We start from the raw sequence: 24,108 nt of genomic DNA, 5'->3' as shown, positions 1-24,108 counted from the left end.
TCTTCGCGCTCAAGCATCGCTTCCTCCTCCTTTAAACTCCTCCCCCACCCCCCCTCGCCGCTTCTTCCTCTTTTTCCACTTACTTCTTCCCATTTTATTTTCCCCTCTTTTTCCCCTCTTCTTCTTTTTGTCCCTCTTTCTTCCCGCGTTATGCGTGTCCCCTTCGCGAACGACGGAGAGACACGACGACGAACGAAGAGGAGGGTTGGAGAGGGGGGGGGGAGAAGTACGAGAAGGAGGAGGAGGAGGAAAAGGAGGAGAGAAAGAGCAGCAGGAATATTCCCGGTCGACATTTTTCTTGTCGGAATGCGGAGTCGTTACGTTCGCGAGGCGTTACGATCGAAACGCCCGAGATGTTCTTACCGGTTCCACGGAGCTCTCGACGAGCGGACTCTTCTGTCCCCGCTCTTCTGTGAGTGGACGGGGATTCGAGATCGAGTGCCGTGTACAACGTGAACTTTCCAGAGCTGACTCGGACCCGATGAGATAAGATTCGAACCGGCAGCCCGTGGAACCGGCACGTGTTCTGTCGTTCCGTGGACCTCCTTCGACGGCGACATGAATCTGGCATGAACCTGTTGATTTTCATACAAAAAATGAAAAAAAAAAAAGAAGAAAAAAGATTTAACGTGAGAAACGAGCGGGAAATTAGCTTCGAGAAAGAATTGAAGATTTTACGTTAAAAGAGGTTAGCCACGTTTCATCTGAGAATTTGACGTTACGAGAATTATTGTGCTCGAGTTGTGAAATTTCGTTGAAGAAGAAGTTGAAAGAATGCTGAGGGGAATGCGGAATATAATGAGAAATTGAGAGAATGTTGGAGGTTAGAACGACATCTCGATGAAAACGAATCTTTCTTCTAAGAAAGGTTGCCCAACATAGGAAACAAAAACGTCATATTTGGAAAACATAGAGGTTGCCGTGTACCTTATGCTTATCGTCATTAATAGCCAAGATATTCTCTATTTTTCTCTCTTTTTAATCCACGATATCGGGAATTTCAAATCTATAAAAATGATAAAGAATAAAAGTTCACCAATCTCAATTATCCTGTTCTCAACGATTCGTAACGAAAAAGATCGTAACGAAGGAGTCTCTGGCTGTCTCTGAGGATGGACGAAATAGGCAAGGTTTTTTATCGACGGTCCCAGTGGTATAATAGAGATGACGTGGTAGCCCTAGTCAGACTACCGAATCGACGGGCCTTCCGCGAACGGCCGGGCCAGAAAAAGGCATCGTGGCATGAATTAAGGACGACTTCCGAGTAAGTAGGATCCCCGGTACCACGGTAGACCCCTGCCGCGCCTCGTTACAGCCGAAATTTTTCTCTTTCTCTCTCGCCTCCGCTCGCCGACGTCTCTTTATCTCGCTCCACCTCTTACCTGAAACTGCTCCGGCTGGAAAAGAAAAAGCTTGGCGTCTAGCTACGAAAGATAAGTCGCCGCTTCACTTGGGATGCGTTTTCCCTAATAACGATTTATTTAACTCTAGCCTACGGCTTTCGTATCTGGCTCTGCCTTCGTGTTTTCGAGGGACCCGTTTTGTTGAATTTATTGCTATTGATAGTTTATGAGATATCTGTGGAATTTTTTTTTTTTTTTAGATTTTGAGAATAAGTGAGGTAGGCATGTGTTGGACGATTGTTAGTTATGAAGTACAGTTTGTGAAATGATTAATAAACTGGGGAGATTCCAAAAATATTCGTATACATATTTTAAATATATTTACATAAATGAGAAATTATGGGGAAAAAAATCGCTATTTTTCATAAGATTGTGCGTTGCGATATGTTTCTTATCGTCAATGCTGGAAAAAAAAAAATGTACATTTTTAGAATTCTTGTGCGAAATACCTCGAGATGTGCCGTTTTTATTTATATCGAAAGGGATAATTACGATTTTGATTAACCGAATTATCTGAATTTTCTTTCCGGATAAAAATATCGTATGCAAATGAGATGAAGCTTCGATAAGTCTAAAACTAATAAAATAAAGGAATGTTGAAGTTCGATAAAAATATAATATATATAAAAATATAAATTAATATTTATAAATCGAAGTTCAATATGTGTTATTTTGTGCAACTTACGCAATATGACGAATGATTGGATAAACGAGATGTCCAAAAAATATACATTTCCAATTAATTTTCAACATATCATAACAAAACGATCGATTTTGTTTCTTGTAAGAAGACTTTTTCCAATGTATGTTGGTCGTATTGTCGTTCATTAGTGATAACAATGTTTCACCATTGAATCTGTCGAGAATACTAATGATGAAACGGAATAAAAATAAATTTTATTTGCTGTAAATGTCATTTATTTAGCATGTAAGTCCCATTATTGTTATAGATGTATTATGTTGGGGATCTTTGAGTGACCCCACTTTGGTATGCCATGGGTTAACACATTTCCTGGCACGTGGATCTCATATACGTACTTCACTCACACTGAACTTTCTCTTCAAACCTCTGATGTTTTCACTGTACACATGTAAAGCAAGTAACATTGTATGTACCATCGACATTTATATTAAAAGTCGTACATCAGACATATTGATGAAGTTATTACACTTGTGCTTGTATTACTAATAAAATTTCTACGAAATTTAACTTACGAATCTGCTAAGCTTATCTCAAAAAATTCAAATTAATTAATTAAATGAGATTCGTTTAATTTAATCTCCATAAATTATTTCCCGCTCTAAAAATTTCATAAGATCGATACAAGCGAGCGATCAAAAATCAATCCTTTTTAGGTAAAGAACAAAAAATTGGAGCCCAAGGACTGGACACAACGTTCGATACGAGTTTCAATCGATCACCGTTTCAACTCGTATAAATCATCACTTTGTCCTAAAATTGCACAAGATTAATTGTTGACAGGGCCGCCATCGATTTCTTTCGTTAAGGAAGGAAAAAACCGAATATAAAGGTTCATGATCGATTGAACCGAATAAATGCGTTTCTTCGTGATCGTAAATGGACGGGAAAGTGAAAGTTTCGAAGATCCAACCTTTCTGTGAAACCACTTTACAGCCACTTTACGAATCGAGGATAGAGGCGAAGAATAATATAGTTATCGATTTTTCGATCGCTGATCGATTCCTTTCTCGCTTGTTTTAAAAAAAAAGATTTGTCGCCTTGATCATTTTCCACGGGGCTAATTAGCAGCGAGTAGGGGCTACGACAGGATAATCGAAGACTTTTCTTTCTTTCTTTCTTTTTTTTTTCTTTCTTTTTTTCTTTTTTTTTTTTACTCTGTCTGTGTACCCATCAGGCCCCGTCTTCGTGAACGTCACGTGTGCGTCCCCTTAATCCCTCTTAAAGGCCCCTCGGGACGAATACTCGGACACGAGGATGCCCGAAGTAACACGAACGTAATCACCGAGGACGAACGCACACACCCGCGCTCGAGAACTCCGACGGGGCAGACATCTCTTTGTTAGAGGGTCCAGTTCTTTCCACGTCGTAGCGAAGGCTTCGAGCTGTAACCTCTTGCTTCGTCTCGATTGGATTAGACGGTTCGGATATTCTCGCATTGTGCTGATTTTTTTATTTTGAATAGAAATTGTTTTGTAAAGTAGAATATAGAGGATACGAATAATCCTTATCAAATTTAGGTCAGATGAAATAATTTTCTCCATTTTTCTTATTGTTAACAGATTAATACGCCAATATGATAATCAATCAATCATTTGAAACGTTCACTATTTCATTCGTTACATTGCATCCTTGTTTTGTCGAAACAACTGTGAAACACCACCAAATACACGATAGATTAAATCTACGTACAACAATACAATAACGTAAAAACAGCAAGACAAGGATTTTTCGAAAATAAAATTCATCAAATTCTTGCCTCGACAGAAGAGAAAGAAAAGAGACAATATAAAATCGTTCGTAACTCGCGCACATCGCTACGCAGCACGCACGCATAAGCGGCGTGTAGGTCGGGGCTCGAGTGGAACGTGTACGATGGTTAGTTAGACCCGTTGGCTGACTCTCCGAGAAAACGATGCACGATCTCTCTTCTTCTATCCTTTCTTCTCCCTCTCTCTCTCTCTCTCTCTGAAGATGGCATTGGTAGCCGTAGGTAGGACCCGGTGCGTGCGCCACACCGTATATTTCAACCGTGCAGGCTGTCGTTGTGTGCATTGTCGCGGGTATGAGGTCCGCGGGAGATACATATTTGTTACGGGGATGTCCCTTCTCGGCGTGGACGTGATTCGCCTCCGCGATTCCAATGAAGATCTCCCCGCTGATTGACTCTGTTTCCATCCGTTCGTCTCCGCTTTTCCCCGGAATACTCGATCCAAGTCGAGCGAGGATATTGAATTCTTGCTTCGGAATTATTTTAAGAATCGTCCGTCGTGAGCTCGGAAAGATTTTCTTTATGCGTAATTGTAATTATTTGCTATGAAATAATTACTCGATTCATTCATAATATGCTGCTACAAATAATAATAACTTTTATTTTATCACTAATCTAAATCTTATCCTCTTTCTAACCTCTCTTAAATCGGGTAACATTGGATATAACGATTTGTCATGACACTTTTGAAAATATACTGAGAAAAGATACGTGATATAAAATTGCGTAGCTTATTTTCGAGAATAGTATCTCCTTTTCTTTTTTCGCTCGTACATATTCACGAATTTATAAATAGAACAGTAATGTTATTATTAATATTTTCAAACGTGAAACAAAAGAGAAAAATCTCTACCCAACTATGCGTATCACTTACTGATCTATCCTTTTCCCGAGCGGTACGAAATAACGTTCTTTGCCGAAGAAACATGCATCAAAGGACGGAACGAAAGAATTCTCTTAATTAGTCGTGTTCTCGATTCTCGAGGATCGTTTCGCACGCGACGCACAACTGGTTCGAGCCCCGATTCATCATGTTTCGAGGGAGATGCATATTTGTTACGAGACAGTGTCCCTCCTTCGGTTTGGACGTGATTCGCGTTCGTGATCCGAATAAAGACCTCCGGCTTGTTGACTTGGTTTCCAGGGCAAGGAGGCCTCGTCTGGAATCGCGAACACGCACGGAGAGGGAGAAAGGACGATTGGCAGGCCGCCTCTCTATCGGGCCACCGCTCCCCCTCCTCGCCTTCTCCTCTTCTTTTTTATTTCTCCGTCTTTCTAATGGCGAGCCCGTCGTAATCGACACGCACCGCGATCCCGATGAGGCGATCGTCCGCCTGCCAACTACCGTGAAATCGCCCTTTCCCACTGTTACCACAGTTTCCTCACGACTTTCGTTGGCCAATTACGCAGACACCCAGAAGGAAAGGCCTAATTGAATCCGCTGTCCTCGTGGAATACGGGGAATCGACGAGGGTGAGGCCGCGTGCGATTGGAATCGGTATTGCTTGTTCTTCTTCAAATCTTTCTTTTTTTCCTGGACGTGTTCTCTCGTCTCCTTCGAGGATAACTATGGTAACTGTAAAAGATAGTCGGTGTGGAGATAATGTTTGATGAATTGTTCTGTATAATAATAATTTTGAATTACGGTTCGTGTTGTAAATTATAAATTGATTAATTTATACGAATGGAATGATTTGATGGTTGTCTGGAAAGGATAGTACGGATATTTTTAAATAGCGCAAATAGAAATCGAAGATTTATTTTGAAGTTATATCAACGAGGTTATACGTAATTAATAGAATCAATACAGAAAGGGGAAATGTAGAAAAGTACACGTTATTGTGATATTGAATAATAATCGATAATGTATTGAAAATATTTCTTGAAAAGCTTTCTACGCTTTTTTTTCTTTCTTCTTCCTTTTTACACAGATAATCGAACCTTCCAAATAGCTCACTCAGTATAATTACCCCGTTCACTCGGATTTATCGAACGATTTTATCACGACGAATCATGTACCTAAGTGGAAAAACCAGTCACCGTTGCTTTGGAAAACATTGATCTGATCAGAGAAAAAGAAAAAAAGGAGGGGGGAAAAAAAAAAGGAACACGTCGGATCTATTAAGCCGGGGATGTCTTCGGAAGATCGAGTCGTAAGATTCTGGGTTTCTGGGGACGCTTGAAATTTACATCGTTATCCACGAGAGCAACGTATGTAATCTCTACCACGTGCTTAATTAGTGATTGAGACTTTTAGTTGTCTATAAAAAAAAAAAAGGGATCAAAGACGTGCGTCTTTTCGTCATACTACGATTAAATATTTCTTCATTTCCTAAGAGAGAAGGTAATATTCTATATTTGGATTTTTGAAAGATAGTTTGAACGGTGCAACGAAATTGATACAAATATTTCTATATTTATTTAAAAGTTTAATAATTGCATTACAAAAATATTTCTTATCCTACAAACTAATTCTATATTTGAATCTCGTATGAAATCTTCCTCGTCCATCGTCTTTGTGGCCAAGTCTTAATCGTGAAAGGTATTCCATCGACATTAGAATTTTTTCTCTCGCATTCTGCCGCTAGGCTAATCATTAAAGGCTACAGAATTGCTCGTAATTAGCGCCACTAACGAGAGATGCGTTTCTTGCAATGCGTAACACCGGTACGTGTCGTCGTTAAATCCGCTTCTTTCTCTTTCTTATCTTGCTGATGACGTAGCAACGATTCCATAAACCATAATTACCGTGCTCAATTTTTTGGAGATATATCTTTCCTGATCAAACGTAACGGCATCACAGTCATCATTCCTATCTCATTTCCTTTAAAACGTAATAAAAATCTCGAAGAAGCCAACAAGAAGCGACTCAAAGCTCCGCTGTATCCATCGAATCTTGTATCGAAGAGATTCCAAGCAGCTTTGATTCACGCTCCATCCAACAACAAACGTTTGAAAAAATTCCCCCAAAACTGTTATACTTGTAGAACGCAAGGTTACGCAACAACGATAATTCCAAGAGGGAGTTGAAATAGCGGCCTAGGCCCCCGTGAAAAATTAAGACCCGAAGCCAGATTCGATGCAGTTTCGATCAGACTGCGTTGCTTCGAGGCCTCCCCCCTCCCAACTCCTGTCCACCTGTTCCTTTTTTCTCCCCCTCCCAACTCTCGAGTGCTATCTCTTTTAAAGGGCCCAGCTCGTATATATACGAACGCTTCTAGCCCAACCGGTCCACGGACGCACACCGATGCCACCGTGTTCACAACGTGGCCGAAAAACACCGTGAACGAAGACGGTGCTCACGGTTCGACGAAGAAGGGACGAAGAGCGACGAGAATTATTTATGGTGGCTGATAGAGACGCGGCTTTCGAGGCAACGTTGTCTAAGAGGCAACAGACCCACGCACTAGCATTCCTACCTCCATCCACTGGCCTCCTTCTCTCCTCTCCTTTACCTTCCTTCCTTCTTTTTTTTTTCTTCTTCTTTCTTTTCCCCCTCCTCAACTTGGTCTCCTTCTTTCCTTGCCGGCCGACTTTATCCAGCCTGGCTTCTTCGCTGCTCGTCATTCTCCACCTTCTTGGACACGTTTCTCCGACATGGAGAGTTCCACCACGGTGATAGGTAACGAGCCGATGAGAAGCTGCGTTGGATTTTCTGAAATCGCCGGGATAAAGCGCGGCTGACAACGTATCCGACGGTTGTGGCATGTTCTTTATATCGTGAGAACGAGCGGATTGGGTGTCGCCCGTTTTACGACGCCCTTTCTGATGGATCTATGGTATATTGTTGGTTTCGTGTCGGGCAGTTAAAGGAGAATCGTCATAACAGGTTTCTTTTTCTTCTTCTTCTTCTTCTTCTTCTTCGAGTTCGTTTTACGAGCGGTTATCCTAAAATTGAAGAAATAAATTAGTGGTTAATAACGTTAGTAATTATTCGCTGCGGTTTAAAAATTATTAGATTAGCTTCTTTAATACATACATTATAATACGCTCCATATATAACCTCGTAAATGTTTTTCTCAATTTATAGTAAAATATATTTTTAGAAAAAATGATGTATAAATCTGGTTTGCACATTCCAGATCACAAATGTCTCGAAGTTTTTGATATTCGATCAACGAATTCGTTGAAATAATTCGTAAGCAAATTCTACTTCTTATACCTCGTGTTCCTTCATCTCGATCGATCTGGGCAAGAGTCCGAAACGTGGTTTTGGTTTTTGTCCGCTTTAATTGCCAGACACCTCTCGTGTTTTCCCGAGCTTAACGACCAGCTGAACACCTTCCTCACGCGCACGAATTCTTCGCGGGTGAAATCGGCAAGGGTTGCTCCGGGCCCTCTCACCTGCTCCCGAAAATGCGTGTTGGAAAAAAAGTTTGGAACTTGACTAATTGTCCGTGGAACATTAGTCCACCAGGCAAGGGAGGGCAGACTTTTAACGCCCTCGTGGGACACCGTGCTGGCTTCCTTCGTGGATGATCCTCGCGAATATTTGGTCTTCCTTTAGGTTTTTTCGATTTTTTTTCCCTGCTGTCTTGTGCGGCTCAAGAAACACCTGCTACACGTTTTACATTATATTTGTTAATAAAGGTGGAAGAAGCGGTTGCAGGAACTTTTAGACTTTTAGACCGATTTTTGATCGATTCACAACCTTGGAATCATCTTGCAATCTTTGAATTGCCATCTGTTGTTTAAAGTTTTTAAAGCTTCATCACCATACCATATCACAATTCGAATTTACACACACGTGCAAACATCCTTTGGCACCATGGAGCGTGTTAATTACCGGATCTAATCGAATCATCAACGTAAATTCTTGTTTCTCCCCCCCCGTTCTAATGGCAAAATAAAAGCAAATCCTCCCCTGTGTCCCCTGTGTCCCATCTGACGGCGGGCCTTTTTGCAGCCCCGACGAGGTGATAATCTTCCTCGCGTAGAGAAGAGGCGCGCGATTTCGATGGCGTTTTTGCGTGTTCAACTTTGTAAAACGAGGACGGGGGGAGGAGTGAGGAACATCTGCAGCTTCGTGTATTATAAAGTGAGCGGGATTGTCGGCCGTTTCGTAATTACAGAGGAAATGGAAGGGTTCTAAATTGTAAATTACGAGTGCGCTCTCCCAAGGGGGGGAGAGAGAGGTGGGTTTAGACGCGTGAAAAAGGAACGGCTTGATCTTAGAAGAGGGAACACATATTTTATCCCGGTAATAACACACCGAACGCCTCGGTTGACGAACGGAAATTGCGATCGGCTGGGATGAATAACCATTTTCGAGCCGAGAACCCCGGGAATTTTAAACGTCTTTATTTTTCACGGATTAAATTTCGAGTTGGGAAAATTTCCAGCGTCTAATTTCTCTTTAATATTCGATCAATCGCTGTTTGTTTTAAAATTAACTTGCATATGCATTTGTGAACATTAATTTAGATGTTAAACACACACAAAATATCGGGAATACAGTACACACGTTGTGTTTTTCAATTTTTATTAAAGATTTCTACATATTAATGACAATGATTATTACCATAACTGGTCTGGCACGATAATTATATATTCTTCAAATGACGATTATTATAAAAGTTTTATTTCGCATCCTCAATCTACACTCATCAAGTTACTTTTATTATAGAATTATTCCAATACCACCATACCATGTTATCAATTCCACAAAAATTTCTTCCTAGAATCTTACCCTCAACCAAACATGTAACAACAATTCATCAGATCCAAATATCCTTCAACGAGTATCGTTTCCTCCAAGCCTACGCACCTAACCTAAATCTTTCACAATAAAATAGCTCAACAGATCTCTTCAGAAAATCTTGTCAACTTGCTCACCTCAACAAGCATCCCTTCTTCATCAACACAGCCTTCATTCACTCTGATAACTTCGTGCATCAGAGACAGAGAGAGAAAGAGAGAGAAGGATCCATCATCGCCACTTTTCTTCCCTCCAAAGGAGGCGCACGAGCAGCGGGACGAGTTCCCCCGCGAGCGTAATAACTTAATTACGCGATGCCATGGTCGGATAACGTTCGGGTGTTGAGCGTGGGGGCCACGGGAGGTTAAGTTAGGGGAGGGGGGGGGAGGGAGAGGAGTCCACAAACTTTTCTCGGCGAGCGGGTGGGGGTGGGTGGACCCAGAAACGTGGACGGGGAAAGGCCGGGCTGTGGGTACCACGAGAAGCGTAGGCGTCTTGCTCTTTGGCCTGCGGGGGGTTTTTTGTGGGGCGGACAGAGCCGCATTCTCTTATTTATTGCCTGGAATATTAAGTTACCCACGTTACCACGGGGCACCGTGAGGCCCCCATGGATTCTAACCACCGCCGGTGATGGGCACACGATCCCCCCCCCTCCCCCATCTTTCTTTCTCTCAACGTTCGCGGCTCCTCCGCCGATTTAATCGCGCCCCCCAACCTCCGTCGATCGCCGAAGCCAGGGGAATTTAATCGTTCATTAAGCGGATGAGGAACGATTCGTTAAGCGAACATGGCGGCGAGTCGGGGTGATTGACGAGTGAGAATCTCTTGAGAATGCAGCTAGATTTTTTCCTCAGAATTTCTGCTTAACTTTTGATATTGAATCTTTGAGTAAAAATTGTATAATTGGAAAAAGTATGCAAGAGCAAAGTTGAGAGGTTAATTTTTGATTTGAATTTTCGTTTCAATGACCGAAAATTCATTCATTTGTAAGAATTATCAGAGAAACGAATTAAAAATTATACTCGACGACGTGGAAGATATTATTTTTATTCGCGGGAACGAGTTTACATCCAGGATGCTGTGTACTCCACGCCTCGAAGTCGATCTTCGTCGCTCGTAGATTGCACGGCCCGTAGGGCACGGCGTGTGTGCCCCCTTCGTTGGCTTTCTCCCCTCGCACACACACTCTCTTTTCTCGATGGTACTCGGACAATCAGTGGAGACCAAGGGGGAGGCAGTATCGTGCAGCAGGGATCTAAATTGATTTTAGATCCCGAGGACCGATTGGGCCGCGGCGAGAGGGGCCTCGCGTTAATTAAGAGTATCCGTGCTGCCGTCTCAATAAAGTTGCGGATCCTTGAATTACGGAATTATGACGGGAGCTGATGATGGTAGTCCCTATCGCGGATCTTCGCTCGCGGTGCTTCCGTGTTACGAAACCTCGCTGCTGGCTTATTACCGGTCCCCTCAAGTTAAACGATTTTTTTTCTTTCCTTGGAGTTGTTAAATCAATTTCAACGAGATCGATCGTGGAATCCATCGTGGTAGAAAGAATTCAGGAATGAAAAATTTCGAAGAAGTTCGAGCGTTTCTAAGATCGATTTGTGAAAAAAGATTATTTTGAAACGTTAGAGGGGGATCTTGACAAATTTCAAAAGATTTTTATAGATTTGCAAATTTCAAAAAATTATAGAATGATAAAAAAAAATCTACAGATTTTCTTCTTGAAAATGTCAAGAATTCTTTTATTACTTTGTAAAAATTTCAAAAATTCCCTGATAAATCACGAAAAATCAAAGAAAGAAAAAAAAAAAAATAACAAGTCAAACATGCACCCAATTCGAAAGTTCAAACATGGGAAAAGTTGCGTTTTTTGCGCGGGATCCCTGGAAGGATCGAGGGAGGACAGAGTTGTTGTGCACGCAGTAGAAAGAGTCAGGTATACACAGCGCTGTGCACTGGCTAAGGTCGAAATACAAAGCAAAAAGAGGCGGAGGCTGTGCACAGCGAGGGAACCAGGGTACGCAGCCTGTTTCGGTCGTTCATAAATCCTCCACCTTGGATCCAACCTGCCTCCATCCCCCTGCCCACCCCCGCCCTCCGTCCTACGGCTCTTCCTTGGCCCTGTTGCACGCACAAGCGCACGCAGACAGGCAGAAATTTAGTCGTGCGCGCACACCGATCCTCTCCTTACGTTCTTATCCAATTTCTTATCCCTCTCCGTCCCCTCCTCCATCCACCTCCACCCACCCACCCTTCCCTCGCTTCACGACCGCGCCATTATGCTTCTCGTCCCTTCATTTGTTTCCCGGTTTCTCCCTGTCGGAGAGCACCCTTTTTCTCCATGCCACACTGGCAAGCAGGGGATGGGAGGGGAGGGGAGAGACAGGAGGAGGGCAGGTCACCCACGCAGATTTAATATGGAATCGCGTAAACACGCGGTTTCCCGCAAACGTATGGCTGGGAACAAAGACTGGGATGGTCGTTTGTGGGCCGAACGAAATGAGAATTGTGTTTGACGTAACCGTTTTGCCCGGTGTCATCGTTGACTGACAAGATAATCGTGTACAGGATTCATTTTTTGGTCGGGAGAATTATGCCGGAGAATATCGTGGAAGGACAGTTACGTCATTCGAAGGGATTATAATAGAAGAATCTCGAGAGACTTTCTTCCTTTTTCTTTTTTAAATTTTCTATCGTATCTAATCTTTCTTTTAATTTTGTTTGCGCAATTCAAATTGAGTTGCAAACACGAGTTACGAAAGAGAGATGGACGGCTCGCTTTTATATTCTTCAGTTGTTAACAGTTCAAATCGATCGATCATCGAAGCGCCAATTACCAACCATCCCAATAATATAAGAAGAAGAACTAGAAAAGGAACTAGAAAAAAGCAAGCATAGACTCGACAAGCGTAGACTACACGAGTTAATTATCGAAACGTTCAAAACGAGAGGAGGAGCGATCTGTATACCCTCCGATTACAATTCCTTTGCAAAGGAATTGTAAATAGTGCAGAGACGTGGCCGTGCAGAAAGAACATCCTTGCCACGAACAAACCTATGCAGGCACTGCACGAAGAACGATAGAGCGGCGAAAAGAAGCAGAAGAAGAGACCAAAGAAGAAGAAGAAGAGTAGAGGAGGGAGGAGATCCACGACAAAGAAGAAGAAGAAGCGGGACAGGACAGCCAGGCCGGCGGCGCTGGGTTGCGCGTGTATCCGCCCACGTAATCTTGATTGTCGACACACCTCCACCTCCACCACCTTCCACCACGAAGCGCACCCACACGCACGAGGGCGCACACGAGCTCCAGCTCCACTCTTTATACGAACGAATAGGGGCCTTATGCGCAACCTGCGCGCACCAGGGGCGGATCAACCCTGGACGAGAGTTTGCTGTAAAGTATCCTCTCTAATTGAATGCGCTCGATGGCGCGTCGTGTAATTTAGCCGGGGCTTTATGATGACCTTTCCGCGGCGCGCACGGGGGTGGAGGCCCCCGAGGATCCTCGCCGTGCTTGAGACGTTTGGGAAACGAGCGAGCTCGAACTCGCCTCTCTCTCTCTTTCTCTCGTGCTTTCTGCCGAGAATGAGTTGATGCATTTGCTTCACACATGGACAGGGAAATTTTGTTACGGCGAGGAGATTTGTGTAAATAAGTAATTGGTGTGGTGAGCATGATTTATGTGCGATATTTTGAAGATTATTTGTCTCTTGTTTCAGATTCGTTTACGATCGTGATTTATAGAATCGTATTTGTTTTGTGTTTGGATTAATGTGATGACGTTAAAGTGAAAGGGATGATCATATAACATAGTTTTGGATTTAATCATTATGAATCTCACTTTTCCATTTATAAGTTTATTTGAGTTGCAATATTTTAAGATGAATTAAGATGAATTATTAATATAAAATGGTTCTAGAATTTAGTTTCAAAGATTACTTTTTTCATTTTTAATAGATAAAAAAATACTATCGTTCCTCTTTTATACGAACTTTTACTTTTTTCAATATAGAAATTAATTGAAGAAATAAAACCACTTTCGTTCGATTAATTATCTCTACTTATCGTACTCCTCTCGTAATCCAGAATTTCATCAAATTTCAAACCTTTCAATTTACAATGCAATAATATTTTATCGCTTCAAAATCCCTCCATCATTCGCTAATTAATCCCATCGTTAATTCTCCATCACTTTCGCTGACAACCGACTTCGTCGCGTCAATAGGTATAATGATCGACCATGTGTGTTACAGTCTCTCTCTCTCTCTCTCTCAGAATTCGCCGTTCATAAAATACGACGAAGGAGCGAGGCTCGTGGTAACTAGATATTACTCACCTTTCAACGTGATCGCTCGTTGCCCGCCCGATCAGCCAGGTTTCAGGCATTAGCCAACTTCGAGGCGTCCATTCATGTCCGTCGAATGATCACTAGCTACGAATACGAAGATCGTGTGGCGCAAGCTAATCGCGCTAATTAGCCGGTGTTCCACGCTGATCCGTCGAATAAATCAACCGGGTTTACGAGCGACCAGATTGTTTGGTTGACCGTTCAAACGGGGCAAAATGGCCGACGCGATGTGGGAGCGTTCGATTCGATTTGCTTTCTGGAATTTAAACGATCGAGAAGGATTCGGGCATGGCACTCGAAAATAAAAAAAAATTTACAAACGTATGCACGTATTTTCTCGAGGCTTTCTCTGTTGGAATTTTTCGATCGGTTGGATTATACGTAAGGGATTGGGAATATATTTATAAATATATGGTAAATTCGATTCAATTAAGGGGGGGGGGAGGGGGGAGAGGGCTCCACTTTCGCGCGATCGACTTAGATATGGCTGCTGGCTCGCGATCGAATTAATTTTTTTTTTTTTTAGAATCGTGGTAGATTCCTTTCGATCCGCTTCACTGATCTTTTGAACACGAAGCCGGCTCTTGTGCAATGATATAAGTATTTTAATTATCTGTTTTGCATGGAGCCAAGTTTCTCTATTGAACGGACAATTTCTTAATCGATTATTCTATAAGATATTTCGACGGTAGGGGGAGAGATGGACATCATCGATCGTGATGGTATAATCAATTTATTAATCGTGCGATATTATTCAAAAGTACAAGTGTAATATTTTATTCCCGTGAAGGCAACGATGGTTACAAGACGTATAGATAAAATTCAAATTCGTTTAATAAATTATCTCGCGCAAAATTCTTTTTTTTTTTTTTTTTTCTATTTTGTTGAAAAATGTCTTCGGTTGACAGAAACTGATAATGAAACGGAAGTTTTTTGGATAAAAAATTGTGCGGATTGTATATTCTTTTTTTTTTTTTTTATTTCTACATCGTTTTGAAGTTTAGCATGTATAATATTGCTTAAATTTATGATCTTTTAACTATTTTTAATATCATGTAATTTTTACTTTATTTTATATTATTTTATCTTATATAATTGCTATAATGTACGGAATAATTTATATAAATATCAAGTAATATAACTTAGTTACACCATTATTTCAAGTAAGAAATATCTTTGAAAATATCTATAGTAAAAAATCACATATTTAATTTAATAATTAAAATTATAATAATTAAATAGCATTTATATATATTTCCTTAATCTACAACTTATTTTAATGTTTCACGATACGTATGTGATACTGATTAATCCTTTATATTGTAATCAAATAATAAGAAAAGAATATGGTAACGTAGAACATTATTGAAAATATTGTTATATATTGTTTCCTATATTTAAAAAGATTATAATTTATTATATAAATATTTTCTTTTAAATTTTATAAGCTTATATGATTTAGAATTAGATAAAAAATATTAAAAATATAGATAGAATAGGAATATAGGACAGAAATATTAAGAAAAATAATTACAAATTAATATTTATCGTTATTAAATTATTAAGTTTATGTTTAAAATTAACAAGTATGACTTGTAGAGCAATATTATTCAAGATATTCAAACCAATACCAATAATGTATTCTATATTTCAATACTTCATTTTCACTCAACTTAATACTTTATAAAGCATTAAGGCAATCTCATAAAATAATTAATTCATTCCATTCCATTTAATGAAACTACTTAACCATTCCACATTTAATCGAAGAAATTCATAATTCTATGAATTCCATATTGCAATACTGTTATATAATGAATCAATTAATAACATAGATATCTCTTTTCAAATGAATTTTTTAATAAATATTCAAAATTTATATACAGTATATCTATATTTTTATATCTATACGGCAATCATTTCTGTTTCTGCCACTAGATGTCTCACTAACTTTTATTTTCACGTTAATACTGTTCTTTATCATAATTTACCAAGTGCAAACGTGTCACGATTAGACTGCAAATTTAAATTTTCATCAATCACAACTGCAAAAATGAAATAAACATCTGTTACAATCTTTAAATATCATAATATACATTTCTTAAATTCCCAATAAATACATAAATACTTTCACAATCTAACAATCATTACTGAATGATCCATTCTTGGACCTATAATAACACTTTCTGTTCTATCCAACTATAACAACGCTGTTTTGAATCACGCAAAGAATCAAAACGCAAAATTTCATCCAGAGAAATTTATCTCTCCATACTGAACCTCCATTTCTAAGAATTAATACGATAAACATCACGAAAACACCACGTCACAAAAACACTGGCCAATACTCAAACAATTTTATCCGTTTCGATTCTCACTCGCGGCTCGCGTTTCGCATCTCCAAGAACTGGTCCAATGATACGGCCAACGTGTTATCCGGCTATCATCTCGGCCCCCTCTTCTCTTCCATGCGCGATTCACGGGATAAATTCATGAGCGCGATGTCCTCGCGAGCGGCCTCGAGGAGCAAGCCATGTAAATGTAAAGAGGGCTCCTCGCGATGCGAACGAGCCGAGTGCAGCATTTTATTAGCGCGACCACGACGGGGTAGGTGGTTCGAGGTGGAGGAGGGGGAGGAGGAGGAGGAGGACGGTGGCGCAGAGAAGAAGGAAGAGGTCGTGAGCGTGGCGGAGGAGAATCTTGTAAGCTCGCACTCGCGTCGACCTTGCTTCGCGCGAGCACACGACGCTGTTTGCGCTCGCGACCATGGTGCTTCGTAGGATCAAGGGGAAATTAACGACGACGCGTCGACCCCCCACCCTTTTCGTGGATCCTCCTCGTCATCGCACGCAAGCCTCTTTGATCGAACCGTTTTATTCTTAGAGAGAAGTGAAGGGATGGCTCTCATGAATCGATCTTCAAGTTATTGTTGAAATATTACAAATTTGTTATTTTGTTGTTATTAAATAAAATTGCGAAATCGAATGACAAAAATTCGACTATTATGTAGTAAAAATATAATGGCAATAATATTTTCGATCGAAGTGGCCCGAATCTATTATATAAATTATATTAGAAATCATATGTTATCAGAATTTCTCAATATCTTTTATTTCTTTATTGTTTTATATTATATTAAATAATACGTGGCAAAATTATAAAAAGTAATTGAAAATATGAGAATCGCAATTTAAATTAAGAAAAACTTCTAATTAATTAATTAATGTGTAAGAAGCATTACATGTTCACTATTTAATACCAGTTATCGTTAATGATAGGGTACGTTATAACGATGTCGAGGATGTCTAAATAGTTTGGCTTTCTCTTTATGAGTGATATGTATCGTGTATCATGTTTGGAGAAGTTTTCGTTGATACACGTTCTATATATTAGCTTGTACCTAGTCATTTTGAATATAAACTCGAGGAATTCTTTGAACCCAACTGCATTACAGGATCTGATATGTTCTGTATTTTTATGTATGCTTGATATGGATCTCTAGATACGTTTCGATATGTTTTCGTGGTCACTTGTCTACGGGGAGAAAGTTGAGTTATGTTTTTGAGATGTCTACATCAAACGTGCATAACATTGTGCAACACACAATGGCTGCGCTTTATTCGCGGTATTGTCAACGACTTTGAAGCAATTGTTTGCAAAACATCAAATCAATCTAGTCATAGCAGTTGTTTCTCTCTTATAAATTGTATCAACGATGAAAAACTCGTCACAAATATTTATTGTTAGTCACAAATTAATCTTCATTGTCTACGACAATGTCGGCTAATTACTGGTTCATAAAGCGTTATATAACTTGTAGAATTTTCAAGGACTCAAAGAAATCTTTCAAACGAATCTATTCGTAGCAAATCTTTCGAATCATTAATTATTAATTCAAATTAATTCAAAAGTGTAAATAATAAAATTTTCGAAATTTGATTATATTCAAATAACTTGTTCATTGTTATTTATTCATTACTCACTAGATACTTAATATATCAAAATATTATTTTTTACAATAATCATTCATTACTATCAAACAAAGATTGTTCATAATTTTATTAATTTTTCGTTCCATCTTCATCTAGAATCTCACAGAACATGTTGGAGAGTCAATTTTAGGTTAAGACAAACAAAAATTGATAAATCATCCCAATCAATATTTTCGTATACCAACTTTTACACTTACTTTGGCAATCAGAATCAACTTTTCAAAGTTGATCTCACGAATATATTGTATATTAAATACCTTATACAATCTCTCTGTACCACATTCAACATCGCGAATCAGATATTTCTCCACGAATAACAAAATTCGTCGGAAGAACTTAATCTCACGCTCGCGAGCAGTGCGTGTCGTGATCGAGGTTAGGTTGCCTAAGGTTGTCTCTTTTGCTTCTCTCTCTTTCTCTCTCTCGCTCCAACGAAAGGAAGAGAAGCGGCCAGTAATTTCGCCTGGCCGGAATGAAGCGTGGCGTCCGGGCAAAAAGAGGGGCCTCGTCGTTTTATGCCTTGCTCGCACCGTGTTGTACATTAGGCTGTAGGTGTGCGTACACACCGGTGGGGATAGAAAAACGACTGGGCCCGATGGGACCCGTGGAGGTGGCGGGGTACAGCCGGAGAAGGTAATTGTACGAGGCAATCACGGCCGCGTTACAGCGTTCTGCCTAAAAAGCGTGACAAAACGTAGCGGCTTCTTCAATTTAGAGTGGTATAGGGGCGGGGAGGGGAGAGCGGGGCATAACTAAAATCTTCATCGTTTCTGCCCACGGGGCGAGAGTTTCGACGGGGGGGAGGGGGAGGGAGGGGGGGGGAGGAAGAAGAGTTTCGGGGTAAAAAGTGACTTGGAACGATCGAGGACCAGGTTGAACGAAACGAGAGTGTTTTTCTGGGTTGATCGTATCGCGATTTTTTTTCCCCATCGAGGAGTTCCCTTCGAAGAGTTTGTATCATCTTTGTTGCATCCCCCTTGATGGGGAATTACTTGAGCAATTTGGAAATCGATTTCTTGTGAGCACAGAGGGGATTGGTGGGATTTTTCGTGCTCGATTGGTCACGGTGTCCCTTGCTTCGAAATTTTTGGGGTGGTTTTGTTTGGACACGGATGAAAGTTTCGAGAAGTAGAAGTTAAGAGGTGAAGAGGTTTTGTAATTGGAATTCCAATAAAATATATTCTTTAAATATGCCAAAGAAATAATATTTACTGTAAATAAATTCTTCTCGATTCGTTAGATATTTCTTTCACGAAGAAAATATTATGCGAGAAATAAGAAATAAAAAAAAAAAAAATAGAATATAATCATTTTCAACACTTATTCATCGGATTATTATAAATAAGTTTATTTTAATATTTTATTTAACGTCGAATCCATAGAAACATTAATAACAATTGTCCACATTTGATTTAAACATTGAAAGAAATATTATTAATCCTCTAATATTCGTTATATATTTCTATTTGTACTTTTTCCACTTATTTAACGCAAATCTTAAAAGACGTTCAATTCCTTACAATTACCACTTTGACTTCGATCCAAGTGGAACGCTTCCTCAACGACCTCGTCAAACTTTCTCTCCTCTCGGTCCCAGCCTCGGTTCAAAGCGATCTCAATCTCCTAATAATCACCGATGCAACTGGGTCCACCATCCACCATGGTGGAGGAGGAAAAGAAAGGGCCGTGAGGAGCGTGGTGAGAAATGCTGGTCCACACAGCCACCCGTCGCGCTCGGCATTAGCTTCATTACCGAAAGGTCAGCCGCGACACTTTCTGACCTTCCTTTTCGAAACTCCTTCGGAGATAACGAGCGACTCGGAGAGGAGGCCATCGACGATGGTTCAACAAACGTGGAGGAGGAAGGAGGGGGAGGAAAAGAGAGAAGAAAGAAGAGAAGTCGGTTCCTCTGTGCCGGTAAACGACCTTCGGTTCTCCTCTGGTTCCAACTTCTCTGTCCGAGCGTCAATAGAGTCATTAGTCACGGCCCTCGGTGTAGCCACGATATTCGTTCCTCTTCTACCTGGGGCCCTATTCCCTCCTTCGAGCCTCCCTCCCTCCTTCTTTCTCTCTCTCTCTCTCTCTCCCTCCACCTGGCCCTTCGCCCACAGCATGTTGCACCGCGCTGTTGCCTCGTCCCTTTTTCATCTCTCCACGGATCGTTACTTCCCACACGGCACGGAATGTCTTTCGACGATGTGTCCGCTATTCTTCGGCAACGTCTTAACGTGTTGCGCAAATATTGAGTCAATTCTCTCTCTTCGGGATCGAACGGGATCGTTGTTGGTGAAAGAGGAGGAAAGAAGATGGAGACTTCGTGATTTATTTGCGTGGGGATGGGATATTTGGCCTAATCTGTAATTTGTTCGATTATATATCATGCCGAGGAATGAATTTTATTAAAATTGTAATATAAAGGTTAAAGATCGTACATATTTTCAAAGTTTGCCCATTTTTTTTTAAATATATGCAATAATGTGATAAATACGTATGTTGGAACGATTATAAGTTAAAAGTTACGTACGAAATCAAAGTACTTAATCTCGAGTTAGAGAATAAATGGAGGCTATTACGCGTGACGGATTTCCGCCGTGGTTAGTTTCGCAGTGTTCTAATAGCAGTGTATAATATCAGTGAATAAAAAGTATTACTACATAACCATGTGAATCGCAATTGTTTTGCCAACCGAGATTTATCGAGTTGATATGCATAGCTGGTGCGAGGTATCAATCATCGGGCGTTATTATATGGCAGCTGTCGACAATAACCAGCGGTCTAAGGGATTGACGTAGCTCCATGGATTCCGTATCCATCCAATCCTTCACTGACACGTGGTAAACGTCGTTTCGGATATTCTCTTCTTAATTATACCATACTAATTAACAATTCCCAAATTACATATTATCTTATTATTTACTATTTTATAATTTTACAAATATATACATCACAAATATTTTTAAATTCCATATCTGAAAGTGTAAAGTATCTGTAATTAATTAATATAATTGTAAAAACAACTGAATTAATTCAAATGCAATTAATCGACCCAATCAATCCCTTCTTTCATCCATAAAATACCCCCAATCCCAAATCTCGACAACCCCCCTCCGCACAATTCCCTCGCCAATCATTCGACAAAACACTCTCGATTTCTTTCACGACGAATCAATTCCACGTTAACGAATTCCCACGTGGGAAGGGGAGGGAAAAAGTACTACGGCGCCGCGCATAGAAGGAAAAGCTGCTCATAAGCATTCGAGCCCCCCGTCCCCACGGGGCGGAACGTTTTCCAGCGCTTGGCCGATGAATAATTCACGGTGTACACCGCGACGTTTTTGCGCACGAATTACTTCATTAGAGTCGACCAGTCGCATCCTGTCGTGGCGACAGAGGCCACGAGCTGCCTGCCTTGCATGTCGATTTTACCGAAACCTGAAAAGGAAGAAGGCGACAAAGAGGCCCGGGTAGGTTTTCTACGCCGTGAAACCGACCGGGGGTGTATACCGTACACCCGTCACGTATCCACGTCCCTCTCTGTATCCCTGAAAAACCGGCGAACGGTAGTCGAATCTCGCGTGTAAATCGGCCCTCACCCCCAGCCGACGTCACGTCCCCGCGTCACGTCTACTCACGAGCGGATCATCGTTAATTAAAAGGGGAAAGCGTGGTGATTTAACGGGCCGTTCGATCAGCACGCGAGAGGAAAGCCTCCATGGGCAAAGCCTCCGTTTGGACGGGGACCAACGTCTCGATTAGTAATCGGGAGGAGGTCGGTTTCCCGAGTTTTTCGCGCCGCACCGTTTAATTGGCCACGCGTGACGGGCCCTCGTGAATATTAATGGCCCCTTTCGGCAGTTTGTTTCTCAAAAGGGTTTGTGGACTTAATAATACCGGGGCAAGGTGTTGGATGGAATTCGAGTTTTTTTTTTTTTTTTTTTTTTAAGCAGTAAGGGTGAAATAATTTTGTTAATTTTGGGCGAATTAATTTCAGATGAGTAAATGTTCTAGATTCCAATTTTTAATTTTAATTTAAAGATTCTGCGAAGAGATTGTGAAAGTACATTGGTACATGAGTTTTTAATTCGATCGTTCAATCGTTCGTTGAAATTTGCAAAAATTTTGTAATATTTCTTATACAGTTATAAATATCCTTCTTTTTAATAATATTAAAATTACTCTGACAATTGTTGATTGATATCGGTGTTCGAAAACTGTATACTATGTACTAGGAGAAAGGAAACAATATTAAATAAAATCTTCTTGCTGTATAATACATAAATGGAGATAAGAGAAGATACAATATAAAAAAGGAAGATTTTACTTTAATTTCACGTTTAACTTTACTTTGACCTTTTTTTATTTCAATGGAAAGCTATATCATTTTTCATCCACTATATCTACATAAAATATAACAATCGTTATTCACAATTAACGAAACAATTTCTTTCCTCAAATCTTAAAATTCTTAAATGCAGAAAAAAGAGAAACGAAAGGGAAAACAACTGTTCTCCTTCGAGATCTCCTTCGAGACCGTTTCGTGTCGCGTTCGCAAGGGTTAGAAGAAACGATGGCAGGGAGAGGCGCGATAAATCCAGCGGGTGGCGCGATAAATTTCTTTCGCGGAAACACAAAAAGCGCATTAACGTCGCTCGACCGCGCATCCCCGCGACAAGACAGGTAACCGGCATCATTCGTAGAGAAACTGCTAATGGCAATGGTGAAAAAAAGAAGAAAAAAGAGAGACAGAGAGAAAAAAGAAAATAAAAAAGACTGGCACATTCACTGATCGCTCTTTTAATCCTTAAGAAAGTTCTCTTAAAATGGTATCAACGGGGAGCAAGATGTGTTTCTTCTTTCTCTTCAATTGATCGTTTAATACGGCTCCATTTTTTAGTCTATTTTAAGAGAGATTTAGCGGAAGATTAAACGGAGTAAATAGAACTGGACTGTCTTATTTTTACGTCATAATAATTATAAACCTGTGCAGGTTTACGTAATAGAAGTAGATATGGAATAAATAATTTTATAGCATTTGGATAAAGATATAATTAAAATAATAGATGGTTCTAGTACAAATTATTATGCTCTTATTTCACTAAACTTCAACTTTCTTTATTGCATTAATTATTTATTTTTAAATGGAAATAGGTAATTGGTAACTAAACTATAAAAATTATGATTAATTAGTATATGTATTTTGTTATTATATATGTAATTATATCAAATCTATTTGCAGTTTTAATATTTTTATCAATTTATTTTTTTTTTAACTAACTTTTATTCACGTACTGAATTCATTTCATATTTTAAACAATTATTGTTCGGTTTTTATTTGGAAAAAATTTAAAAAAAAAAAAGAAAAAGTGATGAGTTCTTTTTGTTAGAAACAAATATATCCTCAAATATATATTTATCATATATATTTGTTATAACCATAACAAAAATGAAGAAAATGATGTTTTTCATATAAATTCCATAATATAAAAATAAATGACAAATATTTTTTTTTTATTTTTAACTCCATATTATATAATGATAAAGCTATACTTTATTGATGATTATATGAAACTGAATACATTGACATTTTTTTAAAATCTTAATTCAAATAATTACTTCATTATATTTAACCGTTTAAGAAACTTTTAGATTCCATTATGGAAAGAATTTTAATAATTCTTTTTCGTGAAATAAGACATTCGTTTTAAACGAGAATATACTTGTCCTTTTTAACAATCTCAATCGTTTCGGATTATTCAATAATGTAACAACGGATGCCCAGAAATATGAACACACTTAAAAGGAAATTAGTCACCAAAGTATCAAAAATAAATAATGAACGTATTTTTATAAGCTATTGAGATGCGTGTTTTTGCCTCTCCGAAACGTGTAATAAAAAACGACGTAAAATTCGTGGCACATTCAAAACGGGATCTCTCCATAATTCCCGAGAGAATTAACTCGTTTCAATGTATACAAAACATTTCTACATTTTTGACATATTTATCATACATATTTCAACAACAAGCGATAAAAAAAAAAAAAACCTTTCTCGTCGTCGCTTCAATAAATAGCTCCAGAACAGGCGCAACAGGTTCCCTCTACATCTCGCGATTCGTCGCGTTTCAACACGGTCCCATGGTAGGACCGGTGTAATATTAATTCGTTATGCTAATCGAAGAAACATTCCGTCGTA

At 39.7% G+C, this 24,108-nt stretch overlaps 1 protein-coding gene across 1 annotated transcript in view; it reads left to right on the top strand.

The window, feature by feature from the left end:
- Window positions 1–1,112: 1,112 nt before the first annotated feature.
- The window catches only part of ci (transcriptional activator cubitus interruptus), a 55,138-nt gene continuing 32,142 nt past the window's right edge, over window positions 1,113–24,108 (top strand). Inside the window, exon 1 of the mRNA XM_086903457.1 lies at window positions 1,113–1,264. Within this exon, the coding sequence (XP_086759583.1) occupies window positions 1,113–1,264 (152 nt within the window). The remainder of the gene's footprint in view (window positions 1,265–24,108) is intronic.

The sequence above is a fragment of the Apis florea genome, unplaced genomic scaffold, assembly GCF_048593485.1.
Source record: "Apis florea isolate Af1SG1 unplaced genomic scaffold, ASM4859348v1 contig_2291_pilon, whole genome shotgun sequence".
In the NCBI taxonomy this organism is placed as follows: domain Eukaryota; kingdom Metazoa; phylum Arthropoda; class Insecta; order Hymenoptera; family Apidae; genus Apis; species Apis florea.
The sequence above is the reverse complement of the archived record's forward strand: the minus strand, read 5'-3'. Positions and strand labels throughout refer to the sequence as shown.